The sequence below is a fragment of the Amphiura filiformis genome, chromosome 18 (genome assembly GCF_039555335.1).
Source record: "Amphiura filiformis chromosome 18, Afil_fr2py, whole genome shotgun sequence".
NCBI lineage: Eukaryota > Metazoa > Echinodermata > Ophiuroidea > Amphilepidida > Amphiuridae > Amphiura > Amphiura filiformis.
In genome coordinates, this window is record NC_092645.1 from 29578322 (window position 1) to 29594929 (window position 16608).

A 16608-nucleotide genomic window follows, 5' to 3' on the forward strand; every position below is an offset into this window, starting at 1 on the left:
TCAAGTTTGGTTTTGGTAGGGACGCGCCGCTGAGATTTTGGAAGTGGACCCATAAATATACCAATTTTTCAAGAAATTTGGACCCATTGATATACCAAAAGTCAAAATTTTGGCCGAAATTAACTAAAATTGTCTTAGTTTTTTGGCTAGATTAAGGAAAAAATTTTGAAAAAAAAAAGATCCATTCATATACCAAAATAGGCTTTGAAAAAGGGGTCATTGATATACCAGAAGGCAGAAAATGCTACCCATGTTTGCGGCACGTCCCCGTATGGTCATTTGTACTGAGTACCCCCGGGGAGTGTATACACCAAATAAACTCAAATATTGACTGTGTGACAATGAAGGGTTATTAGTTATTCTAACCACAGAAATGTGCTATTCCAGTTGAAGTTTATATACATCCCCGATTGAATACATGACCTTAATTTGCCCACAAAAGGGGAGGAAATATTTCAAATGGAGTCACCTATTCAGGTAACTCCATTTGAAATTTATATTTCTTGTGTGGGAAATTGTAAGGTAAGGTATTCCATACGGGGTGTATGGATTTCAACTGGAATAGCCCAATGCACATCATATGCGATGCGCTCAAGCAAAATCAGTCGGAACTCGGAAAATATTGATTTTGAGATATAGCCATACAAAGGAAGTATTTCCTTTTGTTTTCTCTTGTTTTGGAAACTCTTTAATTGCTCATATCTTTGGAACTGTTAGTTCAATTTCAATGGGGTTTCCTGCAAAATCCAGATATGTAAATGCCTTTTACCATCCTATAAGAAACTGAAAATTTAATATTTCCGAGTTCCGACTGATTTTGCTTGATCGCATCACATTATGTCAACAATGCTTCTTATTCTGTAGAAAATTAGAAAATAAGGGTATAGTTTAGCATGATGTTTCTAAACAAGATATAACTTACACAATTCCGTGTTTATTCCATCCAAGGATTAAAAGGGGCAATAATAATGTTCGCACATCATTCTCAGTGAAAATAATGAGTGATGTGTTTTTACTGCCAAGGACACAGTCATTATTTGTGTGTAAAAGATAAGGTAGCAACCTTTATTAAGATTCTTTAAACGCAAAATTGTGCGATTTTAAGGGATGTGCCTCTAGGAATAAAGACCAAACAAACATATTCTTGTTTATGCCGTAATATTGTAGTCTTTCAACCCTTTCACAACTTCAGCTGTACAACTTACAAAAATTTCCGCTGAAAAGTGGTTCTTTTAATTTTAGAAAATAACTGAAAAATCGCTCTGGACTTTTAGTACTGATTATACTGTAGACGATCACAGACTATTTTGTACTGATCATACTATAGACTATTGTGACGTCATTGCCAGACAGTGTGTCTGTATTATGGCTATTCGCTACTTGCACGGTTCCGCCATTATGCACTATGTGCGGGGAGAGCCTCGAACTGGCAGCATACATGAATGGGAATTGAACTAGTCATAACGTTCTGTGTAAGGTTACATAATTCTTCCTTTCATGTATGCTGCCAGTTCGAGGCTCTCCCGCACATAGTGCATAATGGCGGAACCGTGCAAGTAGCGAATTGTTCCTTGTCTGGAAATATGTTCGGGCTTTATGTTATGTTCAGGGGCCGTGTTTTTAAAACTCCCGCCTCATCAAAATAAGGCATAGGACAGTGTACTGATCGTATTGAGTTCAGTCAAGCATATTCCAGACCAATCCCTTTTCGCCTCATTAAATATGTGTCACATTAGGTCAGGGACGCTATTTATAATGGTTCGAATCCTTTTATTTGAGGTCAATAGATAAAAGAGAGGCATTGAATTGAATCAACACAGGTGTTGCTCTGGATATGATCATCAGATCTCCCATAGCAGATTTCACACAGGAGGCGGCTCTTGCTCATTCATAGCGCTCAAAATTCCATATTGTAATAATATTGGTGATGATGTTACAATCTAACAGCGGATAGGTGTGCGCCGTGTTCGGCTGCAACCGGCCTAGTTGATTCATAGCGCTATATAAATCTAACATGAATTTAATTTTGTATATATATTTTCAGGGCCGGATTTACCTTTGTGGGGGCTCTGGGCCAGGCCAAAATTCGGAGGCCCCCAAACTCACCGTGGGGAAGGCATGTGCACTGACTCAAGTGACCACGTTTTGGTTTACAAATAAGGGGCCTACAATAAGATGGGTTTTACTAAGACATTTGCGCAAGAAGCGCGAGAAACATTTCGGTTTCAGACAATTTGAGCTCAAAATGAAGGTGAATTTTGTTATAATTATAAAAGGCCAGTGGGCGCGAAGCGCGTAAAATTTGCAATGTTAGCATATTTTGGTGCAAAATATGGTGTATTCGGGCTAAAAAGAAACATGCACATGCCTAATTGGGGCCCCCAGATTTCGGGGGCCCTGGTCCATCTGACCCAATGGTAAATCCGGCCCTGCATATTTTATAAATATTTTTTGTTAACATAATCTAATGTGGTGCTTAGGACTACTACATGTGGAACCGATGCGAAAGGTCGGGTCTGCAAAATAATGATCAGTGCATGATGGCTGTAGAGATTTAGCTTCATCATGTCCATGTTCAGTGTAATCAAATGAAATACTAGGCCTATATAGCTGGATATCATAAAATCGTGGAAAATGGTATCGCCTATCGCAAACCACCAAATCTGTCGTAGGTTTGAATTGCCAATATAAAAACCGCGAATTTAGTGTCACACATCTGCGACTTGGTTTGAAATAAGGCGAGCCTGACGCCATTAACAGTTTTGGGAATATAGCACACCGTTCGGTGTGCAAACTTGTGGTAAAATGTAATTAAATAACTAAAATCGGATTACTGGAATAATACCAAACAGCAACGGACATTGAGTAAGGACTACATGAGAAGTTTGGGGTAAGTAAAACATTTCCTTGTTATAAAAAACAGCCAAAAAGCTGTCCAAAATTGCACTTTTTATCACAAGGCGATATATCTCGAAACTAAATTTTGAGAGGGCCTACGCTGATTCTTTTAATTCTAGTTTAAAATCTATCCGTCACCTGCAGTCTGATATGGTATCTATGGTTTCATCCAATTCTTGGGAACTAATGTGGAAGGTATTTTGGTTTAAAAAACCCGATACTGTTAAAAATATCGGTATGCAAGCGACATTTCTATCGTGCAAAATGCATTGAAAATTGTCGGCTAAAGAGTGCATAAATAAAAATCGCGAACAGTAATATCAACAATAACTATCTATATACATTCCAAGCGGAAATGCTTTTCAAAAACATACAACCTTTTTTCGGGCAATCGCTGAAACCGAAATATGCAATTCTAGGCCATCTGTAAAAAAGTGCGTGAGCGTTTGTGACTATGAACTTGGGTCACCGAAACAAATGTTTATATTGGTGTCAGGCCTTTCAAATTGATACAATAATTAGCCCCCCAATAATGGCTTTCATTTTAACCGTTATTTGTTAAACTGCGATTTTTACTTTTTTAGAAATCAAAGAACGTATCAAAAAACTTTTTGTAGATCGCTTAAAAATGGCCCCATCCCTTAAGAGAAAATAAAATATTTATAGTTGCGCACGCGTATTACTGCGTTACACATTCAGAGCGCTTTATTTCAATATTATTGTTTTCACGTGATAGGTTTTAGTAAATCACAGCTATTAGTTGAAGGGTTGTTTCTCATTGAATCTGGGTTCTAAGGTTTATATAGCTCGAGATACTCTAGCTAAAATACAGGTTTACATTTACTATCTTACATTATCTTGCTGTATTTCAGCTAGAGCTCCAAACGACAAGCTTCCGGGTTTTTTTGGTGTACAATACTGTTACGTAAGATGAAGAAGAAACCCGCCTCGGAGCCCGCCCTACTCATTATTTCATTGTACTTATTGCAATTTGCCTCCACACATTACGTAATCAACACAAAGCTTTTGTGAGGATTAGTGAGTGGATAAGAAATTGACAGTGGAGGATACGAATGACACGCCGATTGTTAGTTGTCAATCATGAATTGCCGCAACGTATTAATATTTTACTGCATGGCATTCCGCAAACACCAAGACAAATTATGCCGTATTTTTCCAAAGATCATCTCATATGAAGTAAGCTGAATGCGATCTGTACTTTTGTAACATTCCGATCGCTTTTGATCACCTATTATCGGCGAATTTGCTTGAAAACACGTGAGTTCATGTTGTGTAAACATAATTAGCATAGACACAAATGAAATAACGATGCAATACAATGCAATTTGAATGCGCAGCAGATCTATAGAAATAACGTTGCCCGGTTTTATGCAGAATTAGACCCTGTCTGGGTTTATAAGGTACTTTCGCAATGCTACTGTGACTGACTATAAATTATTGTTAAAATCTGATGCAACTTACCATGGGCATTGGATGAAGTCGTCTCATTCCCTGTCTATTCAAATGCTCTCCCAATGATTCCTTTAACATGGACACGTGATCAGCAGTAAGACAGTGCCCACAAAGAAAACATTCCTGATAATAAAAGTAAATTTTCACATGTGAAAAAAATGAAAGACCTTTTCATCATTGTGTCTTGACTTTTTGAGAAAAGTAAAGCGGGTCGTTGGGGGCAAGACGGATATATTAGCTGTGGCTAAAATATTATACATGTAAAACCGTACGTGTGCAGTATATCCTTTTACATGAGGCTGCTTTATGGCAAGACGTGAGGATGTATTTGTTTATAATGAACTGGTTAGCCACATTCAATAAAATAGTACTCACGAGTTACGAATTTACTTTTAATAATATCATGTAAAAATATAATTGTGACGTGTCATGTCAAAAGGAGACACTTTTGGGCAGGATCGTAAATGGAGAAAGAGCCAAAATTCTGTCCGGGGGTGATTTTTTCACAATTTGTGTTTGTTGCGAATTTGTGATGTTATTAAGGGATCTGGAATGAGCGTTTTGAGCGTTTCGACAGTATTTTTTGTGGGACATGAGAGCACATCAGACATATCGAATTGCATTCTGAATACGAAGAATGTCTTTCTGATATCAAATAATTTTATTTTGGTGTTTTGGGAAAAAAAATCCATATCTTCAATACGAAAGGTCAACATTTTCAATTGATCGTCGGCTTTTCATCCCACCTACATACACTTTAAGTATAAATCATCAGATTTATAAAGTTTACTTCGAGTACTGTTAAATATCAAAAATATCAATTTTAATAATTTGCCATAAAATGTGTATTACATTACGAAAAATCAGAAGGACATTCTTCGTATTCAGAATGCAATTCGATATGTCTGATGTGCTCTAATGTCCCACAATAAATACTGCCCAAACGTTCATACCCCATCCCTTAATGTTAAAAATATTGTCTGGTAGTTTCAGACCGGAATATAACTGGCATATTGTATATTTGGAGACATTTTTCAAGATAATCCCTACTCTCAACATTGTCAATAATATTTTTAAAAGCTGATAACTCCATACCATAACTTACGAACTCAATATCTTCGCTTAGGAATGTCCGATTTCATTGTAGTCAAGCAGCAAACTAAATTCGTGGCCTTTTTTTGAAGACAATGTGCCACCTATCCTAACATGTTGTTTGGGTCCTAAGTAACATATTTATACATGTTTACAAAAATGCAGATGCAGCAGATGGCGGCCATCTTGTTTTTCAAAATGGCGACCATTTTGGCAATAATTTTCCAATATTTTTCAAACTGACCCGTCCCATTGTAAATTTATTGGTACAATAGCTATTGTTTTAGGTCTAGGATATTATCTATGACATGTATGCACTAATATTGATGATTTTGATATTCAAAATGGCCGCCAAAAATACAAAATGGCCGCCAAATTCAACTTATTTCCTCTAAACATACAATGAGCATTGTAAAATATAAGTTTAAGCAAGTAACATGTTAATTAATATACCAACACATACACAAACTCCATACTGCACTGCAAATACACTCCACACCACCCCATACACCCACCGCCATATTCAAATGCTTACCTATGATTATGAATTCGCTCTTTATGATAACATTTTATTATAAAATAGTTCCTGAATTTAAGATCTGTAACTTCCACCTTAAATGTCTTCATGTCTCCTCATCTGGATATGATAATAATAATTATGTACCCGCTAAGTTTGATGTACCGGGGCCAGCCCATACCCACACCCTAACCCGTAATCCTGATCTTTACCCCGATCACCCCTAATTCGGTACCTAACTCATAACCCTGTAGGCCTACCCTGCTAAACGTACATAGTACTCTGATATCTATAACCCATAACATGTATTCTGCATTAGTACCCGTATGTCCTACCGTTATACCCTCCTTGGTTCGCATAACCCCGTATTCTTGGTACCCCTAAACCCATCCCTGGCCAATAGCCCTACCCATCCCTGGGAACCCTAGACCCATCCAAGGGACCCCTTAACACAACATCGGGACCCATAATCCAATGTTCCGGCTAAGTTTGATTTACTCGGACCAGCCCATAACCACATCCTTGGCACCCTAACCATATCCTTAGTACCCTAAGCATGCTAAGTCTCTTACTCCAGTACCCTTACACAGTCCTCGGTACCCCTAACACCATCCCTGGGACTCCTAACGCCAAACCTGGAAACCCGGGAACTCCATCCCCAGTACCCTAACCATATCCCCGGGACACCTAACACCAACTATGGGACCTTTAACTCCATTCCTAGAACCTCTGACTCCTTCCCCGAGACCCCTGGGACCCTAATCCCATATTTGGTACCTGTAACCCCACATCCGGTACCCCTTACCCAATGCTGGTACCCTTAACCCCTTTCCTGGTACCCATTACCGCAACGCTGGGACCCCTAACTCCATCCCATTATCCCTTACCTTATTCCCTGGGACCTCTAACACCAACTTTGGGACTTTTAAACTTCGTTCCTGGAACCTGGAACTCTCACAAGACCCATAACACGTCACTTGGACCCTAATCCCACCTTTGGTACATGCAACCCCACAACCTGTTTACCCTTAACCAATGCCCAGTACCCTTTACTCTGTTCCTGGTACCCGTTACTCCAACCTGGGACCCCTAACTCTATCCCCATTATCCCTTACCCTATTCCCTGGGACCTCTAACACTAACTATGGGACTTTAAACTCTATTCCTGGAACCTGAACTCCGTCCCCAGGACCCATGACCCATCCCTGGGACCCTAATCCCATCTTTGGTACCTGTAACCCCACATCTGGTTCCCCAGATCCAATGCCTGTTACCCCTTACCATGTTCCTGGTACTCATATCCCTAACCCTGGCCTTCATATCCTATCCCTAACCCTGGCCTTTACCCTATTCCCTGGGACCTCTAACACTAACTATGTCACCTTTAACTGAATTCATGGAACACCAAACGCCGTCCCTGAGACCCATGAAGCATCCCTGGGACCCTAATCCCATCTTTGGAACCTGTTAGCCCACATCCAGTTCAATTTACCCAATGTCCAGTACCCCTTACCCAATTCCTGGTACCCATTGCCCCAACTTCAATCCCAGTAACCCATTGCCCCAACTTCAATCCCAGTAACCCATATCCTATCCCTGGGACCTCAAATAAGATCATGTGACCTCTAACCCCATTCCTGGAACCCATGACCAATCATCCCTGGAGTGAAACCCATAGCCCCTTCACCGGGGACCCATAACCCGTTGTACCCTTTAACCTGTCCTCAGTACACCTAGCCCTTCCTCAGTGCACCTAACTATGTCCCCAGTACCCATTATCCAAACCCTGGGACCCTTAACTACATCCCCAGTACCCCTCACCCTATCCAATATTTTTCAAACTGACCTTCCCATTGTTTTAGGTGCCCTAACACCGACCATGGGACTCTCCCCATTCCTGGACCATTCCTCCGGGACCCATAACCCATTGCTGGGACCACTCGGTACCTTTTACCATATTCCCAATACCCCTCAATACCTAATGTCTGGCCAATGGGAGGGGGGGGGCTTTCTCTGTGATGGTGTACAGGAAGGTGCCATGGTTTTGGGGTACCCTTTTCAGCGATTTTGGTATATTGATGGTTGGGTTTTCAGTGGAGACCAGTGAAACCAACCACCTGGGCACATTTGGGCAAAAGTGCCCTTAAAATCCTTAAATGTGTTCAAATTTTTGATTTTTGAAGAACCACCCCGCCCCGCTGCCATGTGCTTATGGATGTACGTAATAATACAACCTGTGGCCCAAACTAGCACCTAAGTGTTCTTGTTCTTGTATAAAGGATACCCGTATGAGCCAAGAAAATGTTTTTATACATTTCTATGGCACTCCAATATACGAAATGAAATCATCATCTCAATGTGATAAACATATATAGGTCGCGGGGGGGGTGTCCGAGGGGGGGGTGTGGGGTGTGTGTGCATTAAGTAATTAAGTATGGGATTTGTGTGTGTTATTATTATTAATATTCATGTCACATGTCCAATCTCCCATGTTACCAGATTGATGTAGGCTTATTGTATGTTTGAAGGAAATAAATTGATTTCGGTGGCCATTTTGAATTTTTGGCGGCCATTTTGAATTTGTAAATCATTAATATTGGTGCTACTGTATGCCAACATGACAAAACTACTATTACAAGCCTACAACAATCACTACTGTGCCAATAAAATCACATTGGGAAGGGGCAGTTTGACAAATATAGGAAATATTTTGCCAAAATGGGCGCCATTTTGAAAAACAAGATGGCCGCCTTCTGCTGCATCTGGATTTTTGTAAACATGTATAAATATGTTACTTGGGACCCAAACAACATGCTAGGATAGGTGGCACATTGTCTTCATCAAAAGGCCACGGGCCTTAAAAACTGGGTAGTTTGCTGCCCGACTATTGGGGAAAACGGCGTTGTGGAGCAAAATATCTCTATATTTAAGATATGTAAAAACCTTAAAAATTGATAACCTGCCCAAAAGTGTCTCCTTTTAACATGACACATTGGATTCAATGGGGGTGTCATAATGTGCCGGATTAGAAAGTGCATCTATTAAACAACTAAATTTACCCAATATGAATTAGTTTTCAGGATTTTTCTTCCAAGTGTAAGGATACCTTTGCTTTCAAATGCCACAAGCCATACTTTAATGGAATGTTATTACCTATTCGCTGTCGAAGTGACGTAATTAATCGGATTAACTACCATAGCAATGGATGAATATAATTTTGAATAGTTCGCCCTGCACTACATCGTTCACACGGTACCTATATGCATTGAACCATGGGTGTCAAAGAAATGCTAATCACTCGCACCTGTAAAATTAGTATCTTTGAAAAAAGCGGTATTGTATTCAATCTACGGAATAAATGCTAACCTCATCGTGACATCATCCAAGCAGCAAAGTTCATTTCTCATTGAAATAGCGTTATCCGACGGATCTGCAGTCGACCATTCTGTATGTTTGGTGACATATAGACGAATCCAAGTAGCCAAGTCATGGTCAGGATTTAGTCGGACATCTTTGGGTAGCCGCTAGCACCAATCTGATGTTTTGAGCGTCCAATTGTGCAAATAAAATCCGCCTAACACCTAGAGAAGATGCAAGGACGAGGAGGGTTAATAGAATAATAGCTAATAATATATATAATGGAGATAATTCCGCAGGTAATCCCGTCGCATCTATTCATGCATATAGTCATTTTGTTCGCAAGTACGTCAATGCATAGATATCGCGTATAGTTAATCCGATTATTAATATGTCACTTCAACAACGAATAGACCATGCTGTGTGTTTTGTCGAAGGGAACTGTATGGTGTTATTCTTTTGTCTACCTGTGTTTTCGCGAAAGGTGTAAAACGGGTGATGGAATGCAGTTTAAAATTTCCGCCAAGGCCGAATAATTTCACATTTTGAGTGCATTGTAGCCGACGGCTACCCAACTAAAGGCTGCTAGTCAGGTGTAGGAATGCGTGAATTTAGATTCGTCTATACAGGTGATTAGTGCAATCTGCTTGTAGTGCAGGGCGATCTATTCAAACATTGTATTCATCCATTACTATAGTAGTTGATCCGATTATTACGTCACTTCCACAGCGAATTAACTATGATCAAAATTATTTTTAACATAGTGACGATGATGACCATTTTGGACACTGCACATTGTCATGGGGATGAGACTGCATAAGGTTAAATGTCGGGACCTAGGTCACAATTTGAGAAGAGATGAGGTCCGATCAACGGCCATTTCCGGAAGTAAAAAGTCACGTCTATGACATTTACCATACTAAGTCTGCCTATTAGGAAGATGATTAATATCCGGCATATTTAATGCCTCATCAGTTACTTGGTATAACTGATTTACTATAGAATAGTGCTTATACGATGTTTTAATATTTTATCATACATGTATTGATAAATTGTGGAACAAATATTTATTAAATATCTTCCAGGGTCTATGGTAAGACCGATGTGCCTACTGAGCATGCCGGGAAATCAATTGACCTATGTCAATTCAGATCGTAGAGATGAGGTCCGACCTTTTCCAGTCGCAATTCCCGGAGATCGAAGTTCCCTGACATTGTCTCAATAAAGTCTTTTTTGGAAGCTCGAAGACTTTACGTGTACAGTCTCTTTAATAATACACAGTATACTAAGTATGTATACCGGGTCAAAACCATGCAACCAGGACATTTTTGTTCGTCTTTGCCCCGAAATTTTATTTTTAATTCGCCCCACCAAATTCGCTGTCGTAGTGCACGTTGGTAACCATTGGTTACTGCTCCAAGCCTGGGCTCATACACCTGTTCCGAATTTTGATACGCCATAGGCTTTGTGTTGTGATCATTTCGATCAGTGGTTCATAACAAAGAAAGCGTGATCCAGTTGACCTAGCAACGGTCATATTCTAACGTGCACTACGACAGTGAATAAACTGGCTACGCCCCTGGTATAAAAAGGACATGGCAAAAATAGTGTGTTTTGCTAACGGTATTACAACATTTATTTTACTTTCTACTTATGTTGCAATGGGAGTGAATGATACTCAGACTGTATGTAAGAGGTTATAAGAGTAACGTGTATAAAGCTTATACGTGTCCTCGGTACGGTATATCATAGGAACACACGAAATTTCCTTAGCGGCTGAGCAATATTTTGTGTACTCACTAGGATCCACTATATGCTCGCCTATCAGGCAACAGTTCTTTAACCCTAATACATTTGTACATTCATTGAATGACCTATGAACATTTGGGTACAAAAACTCATACTCTGCAACTTGAGGTCAAATTTACACTATGTTTGTTTAATTGAGGTTATTGTACGATGCCATTGGGATGAGGTCATATCTACTAAAATTCGCTTGTCCCCACCCTTCCGAATCCCGACATTCCAAAATGTCCTTGACACTTTCGACGTTAAAAATATTATTTGCCCCTTCCACCTTATATATGCCAGATTTGGGGAAACAAAACATAAAAACCTTAAAAAACAAGACATTTAATATTTTCATGTTCCTGTTTTCTGCACCATTTTAGCTCGTACTACCGGAAACTGTCCTAAAAATACTTGCCCTCCCCTCTTTAATCTGCAATTTTTTTAGCCCACTCTGAGTCTTGCCAAAAATCTAACCCGTCCCCGTACATCCGGGTGTACGCATAATTATTATCTCAACACATGTGCAGCAAGCATTAGGTTTTACTGCCTCAACAGGATTGATCATGTCGCACCTTCCTTTTCAACCAAATCGACGGTAATAACTCTTATACACCAATCCGAGAAGCGTTTACTGTATTTGGCCCTCATTGACGGCAACACAGATGTACCAGAGCGGGAGATTTAATTCGTAATTCAATACTCATGATTGTGTATTGAATATCACTGTTGTGTACAATTCCCGGGTACAATTCTGTATAGCACACAATAAATAATGGATGGAACCCCCGACCTCGGGACACCGCAGTTTTACATCGGGGACACCGCAGTAATGGCGAAGTCGGATAGGTGTATAGCTATAATGGCAGACTGGTGATCTGGTCAATTTATTGACAGATACTAATCTCAGGAGGGAATTCAATTTTTGATCAATTCTCTTCAGGTAGTGAAACGTAATGGGTAAATACAAAACACGAAACTATCTTACCTCAGATGTGCATGACGCGCACACTGGTTTATAGCATATGGCTGCGAACAACAGAACGTCACTGTTGCGTAACCTGTCGAAAACCAAACAACAATGGGTTTATATTTCAGATGACCCTTGACATAATGTCACAGGTGATGATGACCTTATCGTCATGTGTTTGACGAACAATGATGTATATGACGATGGTCGTATAGCGGAAGTGACAATGCTTTATGAAATTTCAACAATACTGATCACTATAATTTCCTCATAATCATTCGCGTATTTTTTTTTTTTTTTTGGGGGGCTTTGGGGTAAAACAGGTGGCGGCCAAAACGAAGGGGCGGCGGGAGAAGAAGGGCGGCAAAAAGAATTAGTAAAGTAAAAGGTCGAAAAAAAGTATAAAAAGTGTGAAAAATGGTACTATACATCAAAATGTGTTGCTTTTAGGGCGCTAGCGCCTATAATCCTTTTTTTTGCTCTTCACTTTTTCAAACCACCGAAAAAAAAAGTTAGGTCAACCTTTTCAGGCTGTTGCAGGAAGGGGCGACAAAATTGAATTTTCTTCAGCCCCCCCAGCTCGACCGTTAAAATCACATATCATGCTCAATACATCTAATTTTATATCAAACTAAATAACTCTCTCACCAATTTTCAGCATGACCACCTTTTCTGTCAGCTCCGAGTATGCGCATCACATTATATAAGTGGAGTTCTCGTGTAATGGTTTTTTGGTGTCCAGGTCCTTTGGATGGCATTTCCGGGGATAGGTTGGCCTATAGAAAAGCAATGAAAGAATCAACCCAAGTCCATGATTTGAGTCTTGTAACACATTGATTGAAATCCAGTATGTATAAAAGTCCACTTATAACACATACATTGCTGGAGAGTGACTTTTGAAAAAAAATGGGTTTAATCAAGGAAAGTGTGTGGTTTATATATGACATGGCAGAATGCTTATCAACATTATACATAACTCTGTGCTTTATTTTGTATTATCTTACTAGTGGTAATCTCATTCCAACATTATTGTCTTAGTATATGATTAAAAAAACCACCCAAGTCCAGAAATGAACCCCACGAAGTCCCTGAAATGCTAATCGTCATACCTAATACAGTTTAACACACCCATTTGCACGTACAACTTAACATATTGACCAGGTAAATCTAACTGAAGGAATTAAAATGATACACAGGTTTTTTTCTCAAAATCACTTCCCATGGACTTGGGTGGGTTTTGGATTCATGCATTCAATTGTATGAGTTCTTTTACTCAATGTGCACGCATTGAGAACCATTTTAGGGCCGAAGATATAAACCTCTATTATTACAAATTTTAATACTAAAACACACTTTTGCGCCCAATTTCTTTGAAAGAGTTGAAAGAGTAATTGTCACATAGCCAGAATTTCCCAAATTTGCATGAGCGCGGTCACATTATGACGTCATAGCGAAATTATATGGGGAATGTTTGTACTTATTTTGGTATCACTGGATAGAAGAAATAATAGCTATACATTGGTACCAAATATAACGGTATGACGTTAGAAATGAAAATGCCTCCACTTCGCCACGGTAATCCGTGTTACAAAATATGACCCAGTAGTTCTAGGTTAATGTGTGAGCAAATCAGTTGGATAAATTCGCCATTTTCCTCTTTTATATATTTTGCATAACGTATGCCACTGTATGGTTAGCCTGAGTTTGACAAAATGGTACTCCGTTTCACCTATCTTGCTACAAAATCATGAAAAGAAAACTAGAAATTATTGCCTTTGTGTTGGCAAATAGATCAGCCAAGAGCTTTTCTAATATGGCCTTTCTATGACACATCTATATTATTAGATGACGTCATTTCGTTCAACAAAGGATCAACCGACATTCACCATTGAGAAAGACAACATGTAGGATTGCCGAAACTGTTTAGAAAATATACCAAAAATCAATTTTGACTACATAGTTTTGTACATAGCCAGAATTGTCCGAGTCCAATTTTGCGAGTGCACGCTCACATTATGATGTCATAATTACAATATGTGGGAATGTTTGTACTAATTTTGGTATGACAGGATTAAGGAGCTATGATAGCGGTATATCACCACCCTACTACGATAATTGGCTAAGACATTTTTGAAAACAAAGTAAAAAATATGAAAAGAGAAAGAGGCTACGCATCATATACATTTAAACATTACAAACTAGCGCACGAGATCAAATAATAATGCTCAAGGGGGTACTACACCCCTGCCCAATTTTGTGCCTATTTTTGCATTTTTCTCAAAAATTATAGCGCATTCAATTTGGTGACAAGTAAGATATGTATATTATAGGGGCAAGGACTACAACTACGGCACTGGACATTTTATTTCAGCACAGACAACAGTTGTGGAGTTACAGTCAAAAATGAGGGAAAACCATTATTTGATCAATAAATCAATAACTACTTGCCTTGAGTTGCTGAATTTTCAGTGCAGTAGTTGTAATCCTTGCCCCTATAATATACGAGGGGGTATCCAAAAGTGTTTGACATCACCCAGAAGTGAAAGAGCTATATTGATGAAATTTTGTCAGTGTAATCACTGGTCCTTATGTACATTATGATCCAAAAATGGTCTCATAAGTATGTTTACTTTCTTTACAGGTGGCGCTAGATGGGCAGTAGGCGCATAACCTGGGGAAAATTGAGGAACGTAGCGTGATTAAGGTTCCTGCATTTGAAGGGTTAGGCCTACAATGCTCAGAAAATCTATTATGATATGAAAGCTATCTACGGTGATGATTGCCCATCATATGACACTGTTGCTTTTACCCCTTTAATCTTTATACTTAATATATCAAAATACAGGGGAGTGAAGAATTACGCATCGCACACTAACAAATTTAAACATGAATTTACAAATGGAAACATAACATGCATAGGCAGATATCAGAGCAGATATATCAGAGTACTGTGGTATATCTGCATATGCATGTTATGTTTCCATTTGGAAATTCATGTTTAAATGTGTTAGTGGGCGATGCGTAATTCTTCTTTATTAATATAATGAAAGTGAATGTACTTAAAATTAACATTATATGTGACCCGTTCCGACAAAACTAGGAACAATTCGAATTTTTGACATTTTATAATTTAAATAAAAATGTAAGCACGGGACAATAAGCTTCAAAATTATACCAAAATTACATAAATAGCATCAATACATTACAAGATATGGATAATTGTGTAAATGATACCTTGATAATATTACCAAATTGCTAATCTGAATAATATACTAATTACTTTCCTGCCTTACACAGGATTGAATAGGGGTTAGCTCAACTGTCATTTATTGATTAAATAAATCTATTTTTAATAAGTACTTTCAAGGATTTGAAAGTCTACCCAGTCCCAAGGTCAAATATCATGAAATTAAGAATTCCAAAATTTGATTTTTTTTATGAGAATGTCATCATTAAAGGCCCATACCTCAAAAACATCCCTAGCGACTTGTTCCGGGTTTTGTTGGAGCTGGTCACACGTTTGATCATTTGAAAGTTTTCTGGTTTCTGAAAATGTTGATCATTATGTTTCAGAATAAAGCTAAGAGAAATATTTAATATACATACCTCGAGTAGATAAACTTTCATATCGGCGCCAAGAATAAAATCCCATCTTGTGAATTCGAAGAAATTACATCTGTCAATGAAACCATATCATGATATTATATTTATAAGACAAAATATAAAGTTTATAGAATGCTATATGCCTATGTCAAATCGTAATACTGGCTTGTTGTGTGTAGCTAAGTCTACATGGACGATCAGTGTCATTTGGTACTGATTTTGTGCTTTCATCACAAAAGACAGTACCGCCGGCAATGGGGGTAGTGGTTAAGGGGTGCGTTACCCCTGGCCTAGGGTACGTTATTGGGCCCTTAAAAGCAAAGAAAGGGACCTTTCGGGGGCAGTAAAGAAAATTGTTGTGATAACAGTTTAATATTTCTTACCTATGAGGTGACATAGAGCCATATTTTTCTTGGTATATTTGTTGTAGTAAATCCTTTCTACTATACACGACGCTTCGAATATGCATCATAAATCTGAGCGTGTATTTCGGAGACATTGTGGCCTTTACAAAACAGATATAATGGTGTATAAGCATAGATAATGTAAACAGATTGTGCAGTGTGCTCCAAGTGGCAAAGACCATCATATCTGTTAATGAGGTCCATGCCAATCATTCCATGAAATGTTCCCAAAATGTTCCTATACCGATAAGGTCGGGAATCTAATTGTAGGATTTGTTTTCTCACCCAAAACTACTTAGACAGTGCAGGTATAGGTAGTGCATGTGCAGCATGATCGTGGTCCAGTAACGTGAAGGCATGCAGCGTCGTGCGTGATTATACATAACGTAGAACGATCGGCGCGGTCCTCACGGACAAGGACGAATTCCAATGCCATACACACGCGGGGACTTTGCCTGTTGGTTCGCTATCTGTACCGCTTTAATCTAAGATATTAGCAAGTGACT

At 38.9% G+C, this 16608-nt stretch overlaps 1 protein-coding gene across 1 annotated transcript; it reads right to left on the reverse strand.

Moving 5' to 3' along the window:
- Positions 1 to 840: 840 nt before the first annotated feature.
- LOC140139082 (probable tubulin polyglutamylase ttll-15) lies at positions 841 to 16197 on the reverse strand. Its single transcript, XM_072160863.1, has 6 exons — positions 16082 to 16197; positions 15702 to 15771; positions 12744 to 12871; positions 12114 to 12186; positions 4381 to 4494; positions 841 to 858 (listed from the first exon to the last, which is right to left on the reverse strand). The coding sequence occupies exons 1-6, from the start codon at positions 16195 to 16197 to the stop codon at positions 841 to 843; spliced, it is 519 nt and encodes a 172-aa protein (XP_072016964.1).
- Between the last annotated feature and the right edge of the window lie 411 nt (positions 16198 to 16608).